The 16,331-nt window shown below is 37.9% G+C and overlaps 2 protein-coding genes across 2 annotated transcripts; both read right to left on the bottom strand.

Moving 5' to 3' along the window:
* Positions 1-2,920: 2,920 nt before the first annotated feature.
* On the bottom strand, positions 2,921-5,066 carry LOC129748851 (seminal metalloprotease 1-like). The gene is made up of 4 exons (XM_055743617.1): positions 3,957-5,066; positions 3,704-3,871; positions 3,189-3,622; positions 2,921-3,117 (listed from the first exon to the last, which is right to left on the bottom strand). The coding sequence occupies exons 1-4, from the start codon at positions 4,021-4,023 to the stop codon at positions 3,028-3,030; spliced, it is 759 nt and encodes a 252-aa protein (XP_055599592.1). The 5' UTR covers positions 4,024-5,066; the 3' UTR covers positions 2,921-3,027.
* Positions 5,067-7,861: 2,795 nt separating this feature from the next.
* On the bottom strand, positions 7,862-8,902 carry LOC129748976 (trypsin 3A1-like). Its single transcript, XM_055743788.1, has 3 exons — positions 8,651-8,902; positions 8,339-8,591; positions 7,862-8,277 (listed from the first exon to the last, which is right to left on the bottom strand). Exons 1-3 carry the CDS (start codon positions 8,890-8,892, stop codon positions 7,987-7,989), a joined length of 786 nt encoding a protein of 261 aa, XP_055599763.1. The 5' UTR covers positions 8,893-8,902; the 3' UTR covers positions 7,862-7,986.
* Positions 8,903-16,331: the final 7,429 nt, after the last annotated feature.

The following is a 16,331-nucleotide window of genomic DNA, read 5'->3' as shown; positions in this document are numbered from 1 at the left end:
AATTCAAGGGAAAACAATGAATTTAACAGTTCAATTGAAAAAAGTGGAAGCTGTAAAAACTATTATCTGTATCGTTTCGTGTTTCAACATGTATGGGAAAAAGTTGATTTTATCATTGTTAAGTTGCTTAACAACCCCCTTTTTTCATGGTAAATTTTGCGAATACCATAAATTTCACTGTCAAAAAATATGAATTTGACAGTGTATTCATGGTTTGATGAACCATGATTCGCGTAGTCTCAGCCGTTAAATTCATGGTTACGTGAAAATGAAATTCATGGTCTTTACATAATGTTTTTCTATTCGGGACTTCTTACTTGCTCAAACAAGACGCGCACAATGAAAAGGTGCACGCTCCTTTATTTTAATTCAAAATTAAGTACGACCGAGGTTCAAAACATAGTTCGATTCTATGAACTTAAAGTTAAGTACCCTTCTTCCTCCTTGCGATGGTTCAAAACGGAGTTCGAACTGCGAACTCAAAATTGATCCTTTTTTTCCTTCAGGGAGGGATCAAAGCTGAGTTCGACCTTATGAACTAAAAATTCAACTCTTTTTGTTGGACCGAAAACACTTAGCGATTTCACTTCGACCCGGAACAACAACCAACAAACACGACGCAAATATTGTCGTTCCGGAACAATTACCGGAAGACTATAAAGGAACTTCATAATGGAATGTCCGCCGTGTCAGCCTTAAATTCCGGATGTTATTTACTTCCTGTGGGAAGTAACATCCGGAAGTTTTCTTTCGTCGGAAGTGTCAAAACTTTCCACCGCTCTGTAATGTACCTGTACCTGTAATGTAATGTACCGGAATAGCAACATCCGGGTACAAAAAATTTTAACAATCCTTTAATTCTCTGAAAATAAACAACCCTCGAATATAAAGGATAAATTTGAGTTCGGCTGCCGAACTTAGTATTGAGTATGCCTAGCAAAACTTAGTTTCGCGATTGCCCAGCCAAACTCAAAGTTGAGGGCTGCCACTGAAGCGCTGTTTTGAACCAAAACTACTTAATTTTGAGTTTAAAAAAAAAGGAGCGTATGATCAGACACGATGCTGCTTGTTGACAATCTAAGCAGTGCTGCTAGTAGTGCCGACAAAAGGAATTTGCTCGAATTTCTTTTTGAAATGGAATTGACGATTGCCTGCTTCGAACGAAAGAAACCGAAGTGAAAGCGAAATATTCGAATAAGCATTTTTAAAGCATTGTTAAACAACTTAGGTGGTATATGCCTTGTTTGATTTTGTGATTCCTGCGGAAGAAGACTTCCTTGATTTTTTTTCAGCACAGATCGTCAGCGGTGATCCTGTAGAAGATTATACTTATTTAATTCACCATTGTCTACGAAGTTGGATTAAAAATGCACACTTTAACAATTTTAAGCTCCTTTTGGGATACCACAGTTACAGGTTTTTTTGAAATGCATTTAATATTATTAAAGTAGCATGGTGAGCTAAAATTTGATTGTGGAATTAGTTTAAAGGAAATGTTTATACTCCATGACACCGCAGACATTGAAATTAAATGATTTTTTTTTAGGAAGTGACAAGGAAAGTAAAGACAAAGGTCTTTGATTTCGCGTTGGAGCGGGAAGTCCAATGAAAGAAAGTTGAGACGGAAGGTCCTTAAACTCGCGTTGGAACGGGAGGTTCAACAAGAGAAAGTTGAGTTGAGACGGAAGTTCTTTGACTTTGCGTTGGATCGGGAGGTCCAACAAGAGAAATTTGAAAAGGAAAGTCTTTTACTTTACGTTGGATCGGGAGGACCAACATGAAGAATATTCTGAAGGTTCACTTCAAGAATTTTCGTTGGAACATAAAATAACATAAAAGTCGTCGTTCTTGTGTGAAAGACTCCAGAGCGATATGAATAAAAAAGATTGGGTTAAGAAACCTCCCCTTTTGGAGAGGATTGACTAACTTGAATTGTAATCCAAAGGATTTACAACGAATTCACTGAGTTGAAATTAATAACGTTCCTTGTGTTTGGAGTGCGATGTCCAATGCCAGAGTAAGGTTTGGGGTATCCCCGAGTCAATTACTCGGTCGTGACGAATCAAGACAGTTGATGTCGTCCAAAGCAAATGTCTTTTTTTTTCAAAGTTCGACAGTTTAGAGGGCATAAATAGCTCGTACCTAATTTCATTGGGTTGAAGAAAAGACGATTTCGTTTGTTTTCATCATTATTAGAATTAGAACAAAATAAGATGTTCACAACATTTACAAAAACCGTAGGTCGAAGATTGGGCCTAAAATATCCGTGCTTTTGCATATTCTCAGTGGTAAATTTTGCAACCCAAACATTTTTGTTTCTGTTTTTTCGATTTGTGTGTAGGGGGGAGATGTGTAGCCGATAATTGCAAGCACGACACTTTCTCGGCTGATAGGCAATTCCGAGTCGGCGATCTCCCTTCATCGTCCTTAATATACACACGCATCGGTGTATCGGTGTGTCGGTGTATCTTTGACAAATTTCACTGCAAAAACTTAATTTCAACAAAAGAATACTGTTGGAAACTCAATTCTGATTCTACCAGCGAACTTTTTTATTAGTTAGTATAAGCAGCTACTTTTTTATACTGCAAAATGAAACTTTGAACTCAATTCTAATATACCTAAATATAGCTCGGATTGGTGTTGTTATTCAAATGACTATAATCTGTGTGTTTTTATGAAAAAAAACAATTTTTCACGAAGAGTATAAAACAAATTCCGAAATGGCAGTGCTACTTATGGGTAATTATAGCGCAATTATGTCAATCAATTTAGTGTTTTTCGGTTGTATTTTTTATTGTGATGCTTAATTAACTTTTACCATTCAAAACATTTATCACACAAATGATACAATTTTACTTTTTCAACACATAAACAAAGGTTTGATTGCTTGCAGAACTATATTCTAATTTTTTTACGTAACTAAATTGCTTAAACATATACTGATCATCCGAACAAAACTTATAAACTAAAATCATGTCAGCCTTTTCGAGTGATTTGAAAATCGTGTTGCCAGATCTAACAGCATCAGCACCAGCTACACTTGTACATCATGTTCAATTTCCGGATGTCCTTCAAACTGAGCGATTCCCGCTGACCGAGGGTGGCGTTCCTTTCCTGAGGAAAAACATTTTAAAAACGATTTAAAATCGACAAACTTTATTCAAATAATTAAAAAAATAACTCACTTTAGTGTAAATCGTTTGCGACCCATCTAAGCTAAAGTGGTTCCATCCGAAGTGCAGTATACTATCCATGTCCATGGAAATGCCAAAGTCGGGAAACTGGAATCCGTCATACTTTCTCAAATTAACCCCCAAGCTGGGTTCAATGTTCTGGTAGACAATGTCCATGAAGAAGTCCCGGTCGACGGAATTGGTCTCGTGGCCAAATCCGAGCACATGCAACAACTGATGTACGACCGAACCCTCACGCATACACTCGGCGGGGCTGAGATTCATCCGGTTCGGTCCACGATGCCGGCCCAGTGTCGACCAACAACCGGTCGGTTCCCCGCTCACGACGAGATAGATCTGTTCCGACTTCCGCGGTCGGAACTGGATAAAGCTGACCTCTTCGATGCGGTTCATCGCTTCCCGGATCAGTCGGATGTTTTCGGGTGCTGTTGAGATTTATTGAAAGTTTGATATTTAAAGTTTAAATTTACTGGAATATTTCTGTGAATGGATAAAAGTTTACTTACAGAAATAATTTTCTTCAACCACGTAGGGCACCAGATTATTTATCCATTTTTCTTCCGGTGTGACTACCGGATTTCTTCCACTCTTGGCCGTATCCAGCTGCCGCTGATTTAACACCAAATCACCTTCGTAGTTGCCAGATCTAGTTTCAGCTGAGTAATCGTAGTTTGCTGTATTATTATTTAAAGAAATATAAAAATTTATAAATATGATTAATCCAACTACATTGATTGATCATGGAATGAATATCGCTACCTTCGACTGAGAATATCAGTGCGGTAATTGCGAGAAAACTCGCCGCCAATATTGTTGAGGTACGCATCTCGCAGATCTGTAGATTATCTTGTCGTCGCAACTCGCCAACTGATGCCGTCTCAAAGACTCCGCAACAGCTTTTATATCGTCGTTAGAAGTCGCATCCAAGAGATTCAGAGAATTCGTCCTAACCACGTACGATTCGCAATAACACGAGACTTTGTTTACCCTTAAACTACAAAAGCCTGGTTCCTATAATAAAATCTTGTTCCGAAAATCCACACTGCACTCATTCATTCATTGTTTGGGCGCCCGTCGGATTGCGCTTATCATTTTCATTAAATTCATTCAAAAGAATTGACCGTTGGCAAGGTACACCCAGAATTTTGCTACGCTTATGAACGAAAACAAAACAAAAATATTTAAACCATAATAACGTCTATCCAAAGGAGAAAAAAATGACCAATAATTGTTTCCGAGCTTTTCCTTCCCAACCCTTTTCGAATGAAAACCATAAACCATTTTGGGATTCGGGTGTATCGATTTCCAATGATCTCGAGCTTGTGACACCAACCACGAGCTTGCTCAAACAAAACGAGTTCAAATGAAGTGTATCGTCGTTGTCCTTCAATGGCGGTGGGCGTTATTGTGAGAATATCATTAGGACAATCATATTTAGATGCAAAATTCTAATTTTTAATTCAAATTGCAAGGTAGAATTCGGTTTAACGACTCCTGGATTACATTTCGCAATGCTGACGGAAGTTCCCTCAATGGAATTTTGATTCAACAGCTCCATAATTCCAAGGCATTGTCCGAAAGTTATCCAATTTTGGAAAATTGTCCGTACAGTTTCCCATTTTGATGAATGGATTAAAAATAGTTGTTGGGAGCAGCCAAATTTGATTTTGGAAAATCTCTTTGTATATCTAAGGTGCACCCAAGGTCATCAAATCACTAGGTTTTCTGAATTTTACACTAAGTAGGCGAGGAGAGCGCGTAAATTAGCAGTGTGTTAAAATGAGGTAAATAAACGTAACGAAGCAATCAACAGCTCTGATTCTGAAATTTGACAAATGTGTATGTGTACACATGCTATTTGAGGCTACTATTTGAATTAATTTCTAATCGTAGCAATCTTGAGAACTTCGAGAAGTTCTCAAGATTGCTACAGGATTGGGTTACAGCAATCTAAAAACCAAATAAACACCAGATATCATACTTTTATATTCTTATCGATTCTAGAATGACTAGGAAGGACTATGTTAAGTTCCATAAAAATTGTTGATTTCACCAGTTATTATTAATTTTACAAAAACATGCGATTTTCACCATACTGAGAAAAAGGGGGTAAGTTGCAATAAACTTTGTTTTTAATGAAAAATCAAATGCAAACGTTTCAAAATTTATAGTTTTTGATATATTGATGATGTCGTTAAGCATAAAGCACCAATTGCAGTAATTTTTGGTTTTGTTCGAATTAAATTCTACACTGAAAATAATTTTCACCTAAAATGTAAGTGACCTCTGGAGTGAATTTTGGCCATTTGTGAATTCATGTCAATTTTAAGTGACCGTCAAGTATTTTTTTGTTGTTTCGATTATAGTTGTTTTACCATCTTTATGGCATTCGCGACTTTATCAACGTTGCAGTTGGCGGATCGTTATTGAAAAACTTATCCTGTACAACTGTGTTCGATGTTTACTCTTGGGCTCGAACTCGCGGACATCGGCTCAGGAGACAAAAGACTTGCCAACTGAGCTATATCACAAGCCCCGAGTGACCGTCAAGTGATATTCACTTAAGTGACTGCACAAGTGAGTTTCAAGTGAGTGACGACATTCCAGGTGAGCCTGAAGTGAATATGAAATGTATGCTCAGGTCGTTTAAATCTTTCAGTAATAGTGATTTTAAGATGAAATATACGCGTTTTGGGTAGCTATCTTTAATCGGAAGGTTGGTATGGTCATCGCTACAAAATAAAAAAAAATCGAAACATTAGTTCAAATTTTACTATGTGTCACATTTTATTTTTCCCCACTCAATCTATCGACTGTTCTGGTCGTTTTTGTCAGAGTGTAGTTTCATTCAAATTGCACTTACGGCTCATGTCCGACTGGCACCTTCCTGGGAACCATGCATGGTTCCACTGTCTGCCTCGTAACTTGCCTCCGAGACGCTCGACCGCATGGCCATGCTGCTGCTGGAATTGTTTCTGTTCTGCTGCTGGTGCAGCACTTCCCTTAAAGCCGGAGGTGTGGCTGGTATCGCACCGATGACGACGTACAACATTGCCTTGCCGGATGTTGTTGCTGGAGTTGTTGTTGTTCTGCTGCTGGTGCAGCCTTCCTTCTGCGGACTATTCTTTCGAACGCACAGTGTGCGAAAAGGGCACGAAGGACGATTTCCTCCGGTTTGGCACAGGCGGTAAATACAAAATGGCCGCTTTGCGCAACCTTTGGTGGAATTTCTTATGGCCTCGGCTGAGCGATGTTCCGCATGGATGCACGTGACGAATACTCTGATCGGAAATTGGCGTTTGTCCTTTCGATTTGGCGTTGATCTACAGCGTTTTCCCCCGTTGCTTCCCTTGCAATCGGCGCGACCAAACTTCTGCGACCGACCCGAACGATTGAAATTTTCCGTCTCCCGGAAATTGCAGTGACAGCTTATTTCACGGTTAGCTGATTTTACTCTGCTCAGTGTTTTTTTTAATATACGCTTACTATTTTTGCGTTAGAATGTTAAAAATATCTATTCACGCTTATTTTTTTCTGCGTAGGGATGGGTTTTTAAATAAAGTTGCCAATATCGCTGATATCACATTAAATAAAAAGTTATAGCATACTATAATTTTTATAAAAATATTTTTTTATAAAAATATATTTTTATAAAAATCGAATGTAACAATCTTATTTTATTTTTTCTCGATCAATGAACTTCATAATAGTCGAAAAAGGGCATTTTTGACAATTTATTTAATGACATTCACACCTACTAAAATCCATGAATTTCATTAGGACATTCGTAGAAATGGTTAATCAAATTCAAGCGTGAATGACCTTTTTTCAATTGCGTAACATTTTTTTGATGACTGTCAAGTCTCTGAGAAATGTCATGGGAAATCTCATGCGACTGTTACGAGTTTGAATTTCATTTCAATGACATTCTCAGGCCTGCTGATGTACATTCAAGCAACAAATCATTCAAGAACGCAAAAGGCAAGGTGATGCAAAAGATTCATGGAAAATGTTGACAGTTAAAATAATTTGCCTGCGATTCTATTTATTCAAGATAATCACGATGTGTAGCCTACCACATTAATCACCATATATAATCAAAAGAACAAAAAACGACATCAATATTTCAATATTCTACATCAGGGCTGGAAAACAGAAAAAAATAAAAGCGCTCAAACGTCAGATTGGTCTGATTAAATCACCGACCAGTGAGCAGGTAACAAATTTAGTTCCATTGGAATAATCATCATAGGGTCCGGCACGAGTTTTTATCTTAGAGGTCTACAACTATTTTCTAAAAGTGCTCAGTTTTTTGCCGAAAAGTAAAATAATGCTGAAGCGAATTTCTATTTGGCTGACCTAGCTTGGGATGTAACATAGCAACCTGGAATTCATATTATTTAAATATCTCGCACACTTCTTTCACTGTCCAATTCTTTTCAACGTAGTTTGTACGAACACATGCATTAGATAAAACACTTAACATAATTTGTTGAATTTTCCAAAAAGTATAGCAGACTACCGCGAAGAATATGGACTGCTACACTTGTCGCAACACGTAGTAGTTTGGTGGAAAATTACCTAAAAGACTCGGGACAGCTGTCATCAAGAACGCGAAACACTGCAAAAATTGTTTTGAATCAGTGCAAACAAAAACAAACGCATTACTGGCCTGCAAACATTGACTAAAGTTCTTTATTGTAGTTCAAAAAGCTCTGTGGTACGGTTAAAGGGGACAACCTCAAAAAACCCCTCAATTAACCTCCCATCAACCCGAGGGGGTCCCAGCTTATTTTATGTGACTTTTGATCCAATCCTTGACCTCCAGCACGTTGGTGTACACTCCGGGGTACCTGCCGTCGGCACATCCGACTCCCCAGGACACGATTCCGACCAGCTCTCGGTTCAAGACGAACGGACCACCGGAATCTCCGGTGCAGGCATCCTTCTTGCCACCGGGATAGCCGGCACAGAACATACGCCGCGAGAAGCTCTTGCTCCTGTAGATCCGCTCACAGCGATTCCAGTCAATGATTGGCACATTGACGCCCAGCAGGTGCGTGGCCAGCTCACCGTTGTTCTATAGGGGGAAAGTGAATTAGGAAGATTGAGGTTTTTTCATTAGATTTAAAAGGTTTTACCCGGATCATTCCAAAACCGCTGACCGTTCCCATGCGGTCGGCATTGTAATTAGACCAGCTCGATGAAAGCTTAATCTGCTTAATGGCCGGATCTCTGAACGATCCTTCCATGTAGACAATGGCCACGTCAAAGTCTAGTGTGTCCTTCGAAAATTGGGGATGCCGAATGAATTGCTTCACTCTTAGCACTTGGCCTCCCTTATTCGGATAGCTTGATCCAGCCCGGACGGTCATCCCCCTGGCGCTTGAGACTCTGGAAGGATTTTTTTTACTAAAATTTAAGGGCCACACAACCAAATACAATCCTCTTACCCTACGAAGCAATGTGAAGCCGTCAAGATGATGTGCGGCCGCAAAACGGATCCTCCACAGAAAATACTGCCGTCCATGTGCAGCGACGCCTGGTAGGGCACATCCTCGATGTCCATCTGGACGCCCCCAACGATTCGCTCATCATCTTCGTTGTCATAGGCCCTTGTTGGATCAACTCCAACGAACACCAGGTAAAAGACACTGATCACTAACAACCGTTGAAGAATGGTTCTCGAAAACATGTTACGGACCGACTAGTGCCGGTTTGGGATCCGGCGAGGGAATTTAACATAAGCAACCTCTCACAGGCGGATAGAATCGATTTTGATCGGGAAATTTAGCGAATCGGAGATCAAACCTAAAATTAGCTCAACTCCCTACGGGAGATTATGAAAACTAATGAGATACTACACCTCCCAATGGCGTGGTAAAGTTAATTGTTTTAATTAATAAAATCGTTTATTTAAAGATTATTCGCTATTAATACTTTTAAGACATGGTAGATTTAGATAAGTGAAATGGAACATGTGCCACATGTTCCGTATGACCTTGGCTATCCGCAAGTTCAACATTCCCGGAAGGGAGAGTGAGGTGACTTGATCCCTGGCGTGTCTTGATTCCTCAGCATATCTTAAAGGGTGATACGGTCAAAATTTGGTCAAGGGAAAACGCATGTAAATCGGTGAAATCGTTTATTTAAAAAATCAAATTAAATTTCTTTTTCAAGTTTAATTAGTATAAAATTCAGGAAAAATATTCAGTTAGGCTTCCGCTTTTCCAAATCCGAATTGCCGGGCCTTACGCTTAACCCCTGCCATCAGATTTTGTACAGCCACCTTGTCCACCTTCTTCGCCGCAAAAAGCCAGTTTGCCTTGAACTGCTGCTCGTCCTTAGCAGTTTTTTTGGTCTTCTTTAGATTCCGCTTGACAATAGCCCAGTATTTCTCAATTGGGCGGAGCTCTGGCGTGTTGGGAGGGTTCTTGTCCTTGGGAACCACCTGCACGTTGTTGGCGGCGTACCACTCCATGGCCTTTTTACCGCAATGGCAAGATGCCAAATCCGACCAAAATAGTACGGAACAACCGTGTTTCTTCAGGAAAGGCAGCAGACGTTTATTCAAACCCTCTTTCACGTAAATTTCTTGGTTGACAGTCCCGGAAGTTATGAAAATGCTGCTTTTCAAGCCACAGGTACAGATGGCTTGCCAAACCAGATATTTCTTCGCGAACTTTGACAGTTTCATGTGCTTGAAAATATCTGCTACCTTTCCCCTTCCTTTTGCCGTATGAAACTCCTGTCCCGGAAGCTGCTTGTAGTCGGCTTTTACGTAGGTTTCGTCGTCCATTACCACGCAGTCAAACTTCGTAAGCATCGTCGTGTACAGCCTCCGGGATCGCGCTTTGGCCGTCGTATTTTGTTTATCATCGCGATTTGGAGTCACTACCTTCTTGTAAGTCGATAGTCTGGCTCATTTTTTGGCTCGATGCATGGTTGTAGACGATACACTCAGCTTATTTGCGGCATCTCGGAGAGAGAGGTTAGGGTTTCGCTTGAAACTACCGGAAACTCTCTTTGTCGTCTCAGCAGCTTCCGGTTTTCCCCCGATCCAGACTTCCTGGCTGTCGACAAAAGTTCCCCAAACGCTTTAATTACATTTGTAACGGTTGATTTGGCAACTTTTAGCGATTTTGCTAGCTTTGCGTGCGAGTAGCTCGGATATTCGCGAAGCGCGAGCAAAATTTTGATGCGCTGCTCTTCTTCCTTGGACGGCATTTTGACAACTGATGAGTGAATTCCAAAATCAAAATAGAAGCAACATTCTACACACACACACACCTTCAAAATGAGGGGTGTTCAGGTTTTTTAAATGCAAAATTGAAAGAAATACGTCAAGTTGATATTGACCAAATTTTGACCGTATCACCCTTTATAATAACTGAAGGCCTGTTTTTGTGATACCATAACTTATGAACTGGTGATCTGAATGTCGAAAAATTTGCTAGCCGAGAGTTTTTTTTATCAGAAATGGTTTGTATAATAGTTTCAAAATCCTCACAATTTTGTAGAGGTGCTACCATACAAAATTATCTCTCCTTAGAGCAAGTCCAATGGTGTTGGGAAAAAGTGGTAGGAATTTTGACGTCTGTAGCACAGATGGGAATTTTTCTATCGTGAAATATAGACCAAAAAGGTTGGCCGTCCACCGGTGTGATAGAATACGAAGGTATAAAATTGAAAGCAACCAGCGATGCCAAGAGAATTTGCTTTTCAGTAATTTTACTGACTTTTTGTATTTTGAATTCACCGTTTGAAAATTGAAATCAAATTCATTTTACTTGATCATTAACTTGAAATAGTAGTGCCAATATGAAAATTCTATTATTTAGATGTATGAATAAGTATTGTTTAAGTTATAATGCATCCCAATATTAAACTGTATTGTGCAGAATTAGGAGTTTTGTATTGGAGGGCATTTGATATCACGAGTTGATAAAGTTTTTGAACTCTTTCTAAAACTTTCATTTTCAAAGTGATAATTAAGTAAGTGACGAATAAAAAGTATAGATATTTCAGACACAAGCTGAATTTTACTTCCGATACGACGCCTTGCGTTTGATATGATTGACACTTGTCGAATCAACAGCGAGGGTTCCGTTTTCTAAAGATGATGGATCCATTAAAGACGGCGTTCCGAACTTGTTACCGGACATTCCGACGGAATATCTTTTTCAAATAAAAAAGCGAATCAATTTCCTACTCCCGAAAACCTACTCAAACAAAACATACATACAGAATTTATTTATTCACCTAGCTATCTGGCATCTCTGCGCCTCAAAATGTATTCGATTGGCAAGGGCATGAAAAAAAATGGCCGTAAGTTTTAAAGAGTTGATTAACTTCATTGCAATTCGTACCAATTTAAGTGATAAAAGATTTAAAAAAAAATATCACTTTATGTTTAAATCCTGAAATTGCTCAATTTCCTTTATTTTCCCCTCAACTGAGGTTTTGAGCATAAGATAGATGGCAGCACCTAAGCGTTTCATGCACGAATACTGTATTGCAACGCCGACTCTATCACTCGGTTCGGTGTTGCAAAATATCGTGTTTTTCTATCACCTTCAGCCAAAAAGTGTTATACGATACAAATTTTGCAGCGCGAAACTGTTCGAATATCAGATTTTTCCAACACCGGTGTACGGCAAATGTGTTGTGAAGTGTTGTAAACCTTCGAAATTTCCAACTCCATCTCAACCAGTGAACTTGCTCTTATCTCTCAAAGCGTGAAATGTGAAAAAGTTTTTGTTTCTCTCAGGCATACGCAATGCGGTTGCGTTGGGAGGATTAATCCAACAGTTGTACATGCACGGCTTATTACGCGCGCCAATAGTGTGCTAATCCTATGCCAATCATGTGCAAATATTTGCATGTCAAGATTGGAGTACGTCCTGAAATTTGGGTATAGTAGCTTTGAAAAAACTATAAAATACGGCAAGTTGTTAACTTTTCCAAAAAGATGAAAACAAGAAAACTAGATCAAGTCTCCCCATTCTCCCCTACTGATTGCGCATATACGTACATATGCACAAAATATTTCTAAAAGTCTAGCTTTGATAGGGAAACTGTTTACTGGAGTTACTTTGATGACCGGGGTAATGAGTGACTAATTGACCTAACTAATCACTAATCGTACTTCCACAGCCAGAGTTCAAAAGAAAAAAAAGAAAACGTCTCCATTTTATATACAGTTGCATTAAAAAAAAAAGAATGAAATCGCGTGAAACTGCGCACTCACTTCTAACTTTGACAAGCTGCCATTTCTCTCTCGATTGATATTTTCGCATGAAATTTTCACACAATCATGTTCAAAAATCCAACTAACGTTCTACAAAATTTGAAGTTTTTACAATGACTAGAAACAGAGTTACAGCTATTCCCATAGAAAAAGGAAATTTGGAATTGATTCACTAAATTTTCTCTATATTTGGTTATTTTCATTGAAAAATCTTAAAAGTTGAATCAAAGATTTAAAAATGTTTGATCTAGTACCTGACCAAGTTTCGTCAAAATCGATGAACGCGATCAAAAATGGTGCCGGGTAGAAAATGAGCTTCATTATCACCCAGCAGACGATTGCATTTTTTAATGTATGTTTGTATACAAATAATCGTAATCAATGTTTTCTTAATTTTTCTTTCACAAAATCAAAATTTATCACAAAAAATGTTGTTAATGAGGAGATGATTTTATATCATTTATTTACGACAAGCTTTGCCGAAAAAAAGGTGAATCGGATAGCAGTTTAGTCAATTCGTAAATTTGTCTCCAAAAGTTGAAAAATATGCTAATTCGACATTTACGATTTGAGCTATCTAAAAGTGAACTGATTTACGATAAATAGGCGGTCCTTTAATTGACACTCAATCTCTCCCTTTCTTCATTTGACCGGTTCGTAAAAATAAAATCACACCTATAAAGCTAAAGCGTGGATCATATCAACTGATGAGTTGGTATCGTGGAAAGATATTGGACAGCGAACTCGGAGGATTGTAGTTGAAATCTCGATCGACGATTTTTTTTTTTCGTTTTACTCAAATTACTTAGAATCGTTTATTTTGCTTTTTGTGGGGAAATAGAATCGTTATCATTGTAGATATATCGCCTCCACTTTGGTAGCTAAATGCTAATTTGGTAAGTTTAAGACGGATCTCAGCAAGCCTTGCTCGGAAACGGAAGTGTTTTTTTCGGTCGTCGTGTTCGATTTTTCCGTTGTCAATACCTAGAGAAAATATGGCGAAATGTTTCGTTGCATTAATTTGAAATGTGTTACATTTCATGCATTCATCGATACATTTACGATATATACGGTTCCAGTTTCTATTTTCGGCTACTGTTGTGCGTTAACATAAGAGAGAAAATGCGTTTTATATACTGTTTTCGAGGTTCCGAGAATCACAAGTCACAAGCGCTTCTAGGGGGCAGTGAAATTTGGCAAAAAAGTTATCCTAAATAAGAATTTTTTTAAAAAGGGAAATTTTGAACGTGTGTGAGAAAAATGACCACTGCAATTCATTGGACCGGAAAGCTGTTCATCATTCCTTGGACCTTCACTTGTGCTTATTTTGGTTTTGAGATCAAGCTGAAGCACACACTTTATCCTGTTGAATCGTCGAACGGACGCGTGAAGTGCCAAACTCGGTTAGGATGTGCTATGAAAGTAAAGAAGTTTCAAAATGAGCGTTATGATACACGAAAAATAATAAAAAGGTAAAATTTACCGAGGTAGCAAGGTGAACGCTCGTGAAAGCCAAAAAGGTAACTTCTACCTCTTCGAGGTGAAACTCACCTCACAGCGCGGTAAAATTTACCTGAATCGAGGTTGGAAAAAAAAGGTACAATTCACCGAGAAAAAAGGTGAATCCAAAAAAGGTAAATCCTACCTCGTGGCGAGGTGAAGTTCACCTGAATTGAGCTGATTAAAAAAGTATAATTCACCTAGAAAAAGGGAAACCCAAATAAGATAAAACTTACCCCGTAGCGAGGTGAAGTTGACCTGGATTGAGCTAAACAAAACGGTACAATTCATCTCGAAAAAAAGAAACTATTTGCCGAACCCGTTTATTGAGGTTAAGCTGTTTTGTCGTTCAGGAAGGAAGTTTTGTTTCGTGCCAAATATGTGAAAATCGGAACAAAATGGTAAGTGTTTTCTTAGATATCATTTAGTTGTGATGGTTCTCGCTGAAAACTTTACTTTTGTTTCAGGCCGGCCCACAAAGCGAATGAAACATGAAACATGAAAAAAACATGAATGTGATAACGCAATGCAGAAGGATTCAGCGGCCATGGTGGCTCGGGAAAACGTGAAAGCCGAATTGTCACGAGCCTGGCAAAAAAAGGACTTGCCTCAACAATTTTTTAAAAACGGGGATACGTTCCGAATATTAATATAAGGGGAAAGTCCCAATTTATTTAAAATAAATATCAAATGTTGAATGAATTTTGTTTTATTTTTTATTGAGGAAACCAATCAAGCGAACTGGCATTAACTTTTTAAATCAGTGAATGGGAAAACGGTATTGTTTACTATTTTGCTAGGTGAATGCGAAAAAGGTAAAATTTACCTTTTTGCTAGGTGAATAAAAAAAAGGTAAAATTTACCTCGAAAGAAGGGTGGAAAAAATCACCTCGCAAAAAGGTAAATTTTACCTTATTTTTATTTTCCGTGTAGAGCATTTTCACCATCTATTCGTTTCATCTACCCACAGCGCTCCAGCATTGACCTTTCTACCTATCAATTTTAATTTCTGTTTTAATTACTCTCTAATTAGAATAAGAATTTGCCGATATGCCATAAACTTAAATAAGAATATATCCCAGCGGCGATCAAAATAAGATAACCATAATCTTATAAATTGTAATTTTTCAAAATTCCGTATAGATTCTAATCAAAATACATCTCAGTAGAAATTTAAAATTATTCTTATAAAAAAAATTACACAAAATTAAAAAAAGTAAAGGGAATTGATTTTTCATTTTATCTATTTTTTAAACCTAGTTTTCGGAAAATGTCTATTTTGTTTATTTTATCAACTGCAAAAAATGGCTGTAAAAGTAACGATTAATTCATGATTCCATAAATCATCATATTTAACTCATCCCTGTCTAAGCTTGGCCTCAACTGATTGAATGATTGTGATCCAATGAAATTGCAAAGTTGAGCCTTTCCCTTTTAAACTAAATAACTGATAACGTTTTTCGGTCCAGTTAATCAAAATCATTAACAAACGAATTCTTCTTATCGATTGATGTAAACTAAGGCTGCCAGAATTCTTCATCACGTATCCGGGCCAGACAAATCCAGACTTTCGATTTCAAAATTTACGGTCAAAATCCGGGCAATATCCGGGCAAATTTTGTCAAAACTCAGAAATTACTAAACAGAAATCAAAGGAAAAAAATTGAAAAACATTTTTTTTGCATCAAAACTTGTCGAATTGTATTTAAGGCTTCCAAAAACCCTTTCATGATTACTTTTATAAAACTTGGTCAAAAGATCTCATTTTACAAGCACATAAAAAAATTACTGCACAATTGGTTTTTTATTTTGTTTAATTTGCGAAAAAATGTGAATAAATCCCAGAAAAAAGGTTTGTTCGTGCATCGTGTTTCAAAACACCATGAAATAAACCTAAGTTTTGATGGAATTCGTGGTTTTATTCGAAAATTCCGAAATTCTATTAAAATTAGAAATAGTTTTTGAACCAATATTTTTTTGGTTTTCATTAGTTCATCCATTTTCTTTACTTCGAACCGATCAAATTTTGTTATTAAGAACCGTTTATGTTTTGATTTCGACGCTAAAGCCTAGTCCACACTAAAGGGTGTCCACGATGAAATTGCAACACACCAAATTGATTCGCAAAATTCGAGTTTTCATCCGATTGCCACCAAATTTTCAGGGATTGAAAAATAACTATTAAACTTCATTTTAAAATTTTACTCGTATTTTATTTACAATCCATACGCAAATGCCCACACCTTGGCCTTAATCCCGGCCATAAAATTCTGCACAACCTGTGAATCAAGGTCTTTTGATACACTAGGTTCTCCGACTTTCACAGTAAGTAGGCGAGGAGTGAGCGGGGCTCTCAATAAGTTTGTTTATTTTTTGCTCAGCTT

The sequence above is a fragment of the Uranotaenia lowii genome, chromosome 2 (assembly GCF_029784155.1).
Source record: "Uranotaenia lowii strain MFRU-FL chromosome 2, ASM2978415v1, whole genome shotgun sequence".
Lineage (NCBI taxonomy): Eukaryota > Metazoa > Arthropoda > Insecta > Diptera > Culicidae > Uranotaenia > Uranotaenia lowii.
The sequence above is the reverse complement of the archived record's forward strand: the minus strand, read 5'-3'. Positions and strand labels throughout refer to the sequence as shown.

What these genes read in the sequence shown, in the direction of transcription:
- LOC129748851 (XM_055743617.1), bottom strand. Translation starts at nt 4,023, where the DNA reads ATGCGTACCTCAACAATATTGGCGGCGAGTTTTCTCGCAATTACCGCA. An exon ending in ACTGATATTCTCAGTCGAAG is followed by an intron (nt 3,872 to 3,956) that starts GTAGCGATATTC and finishes ATAATAATACAG; the next exon opens with CAAACTACGATTACTCAGCT. An exon ending in GGTTGAAGAAAATTATTTCT is followed by an intron (nt 3,623 to 3,703) that starts GTAAGTAAACTT and finishes AAATCTCAACAG; the next exon opens with CACCCGAAAACATCCGACTG.
- LOC129748976 (XM_055743788.1), bottom strand. Translation starts at nt 8,892, where the DNA reads ATGTTTTCGAGAACCATTCTTCAACGGTTGTTAGTGATCAGTGTCTTT. An exon ending in GCTTCACATTGCTTCGTAGG is followed by an intron (nt 8,592 to 8,650) that starts GTAAGAGGATTG and finishes AAATCCTTCCAG; the next exon opens with AGTCTCAAGCGCCAGGGGGA. An exon ending in GCGGTTTTGGAATGATCCGG is followed by an intron (nt 8,278 to 8,338) that starts GTAAAACCTTTT and finishes TTCCCCCTATAG; the next exon opens with AACAACGGTGAGCTGGCCAC.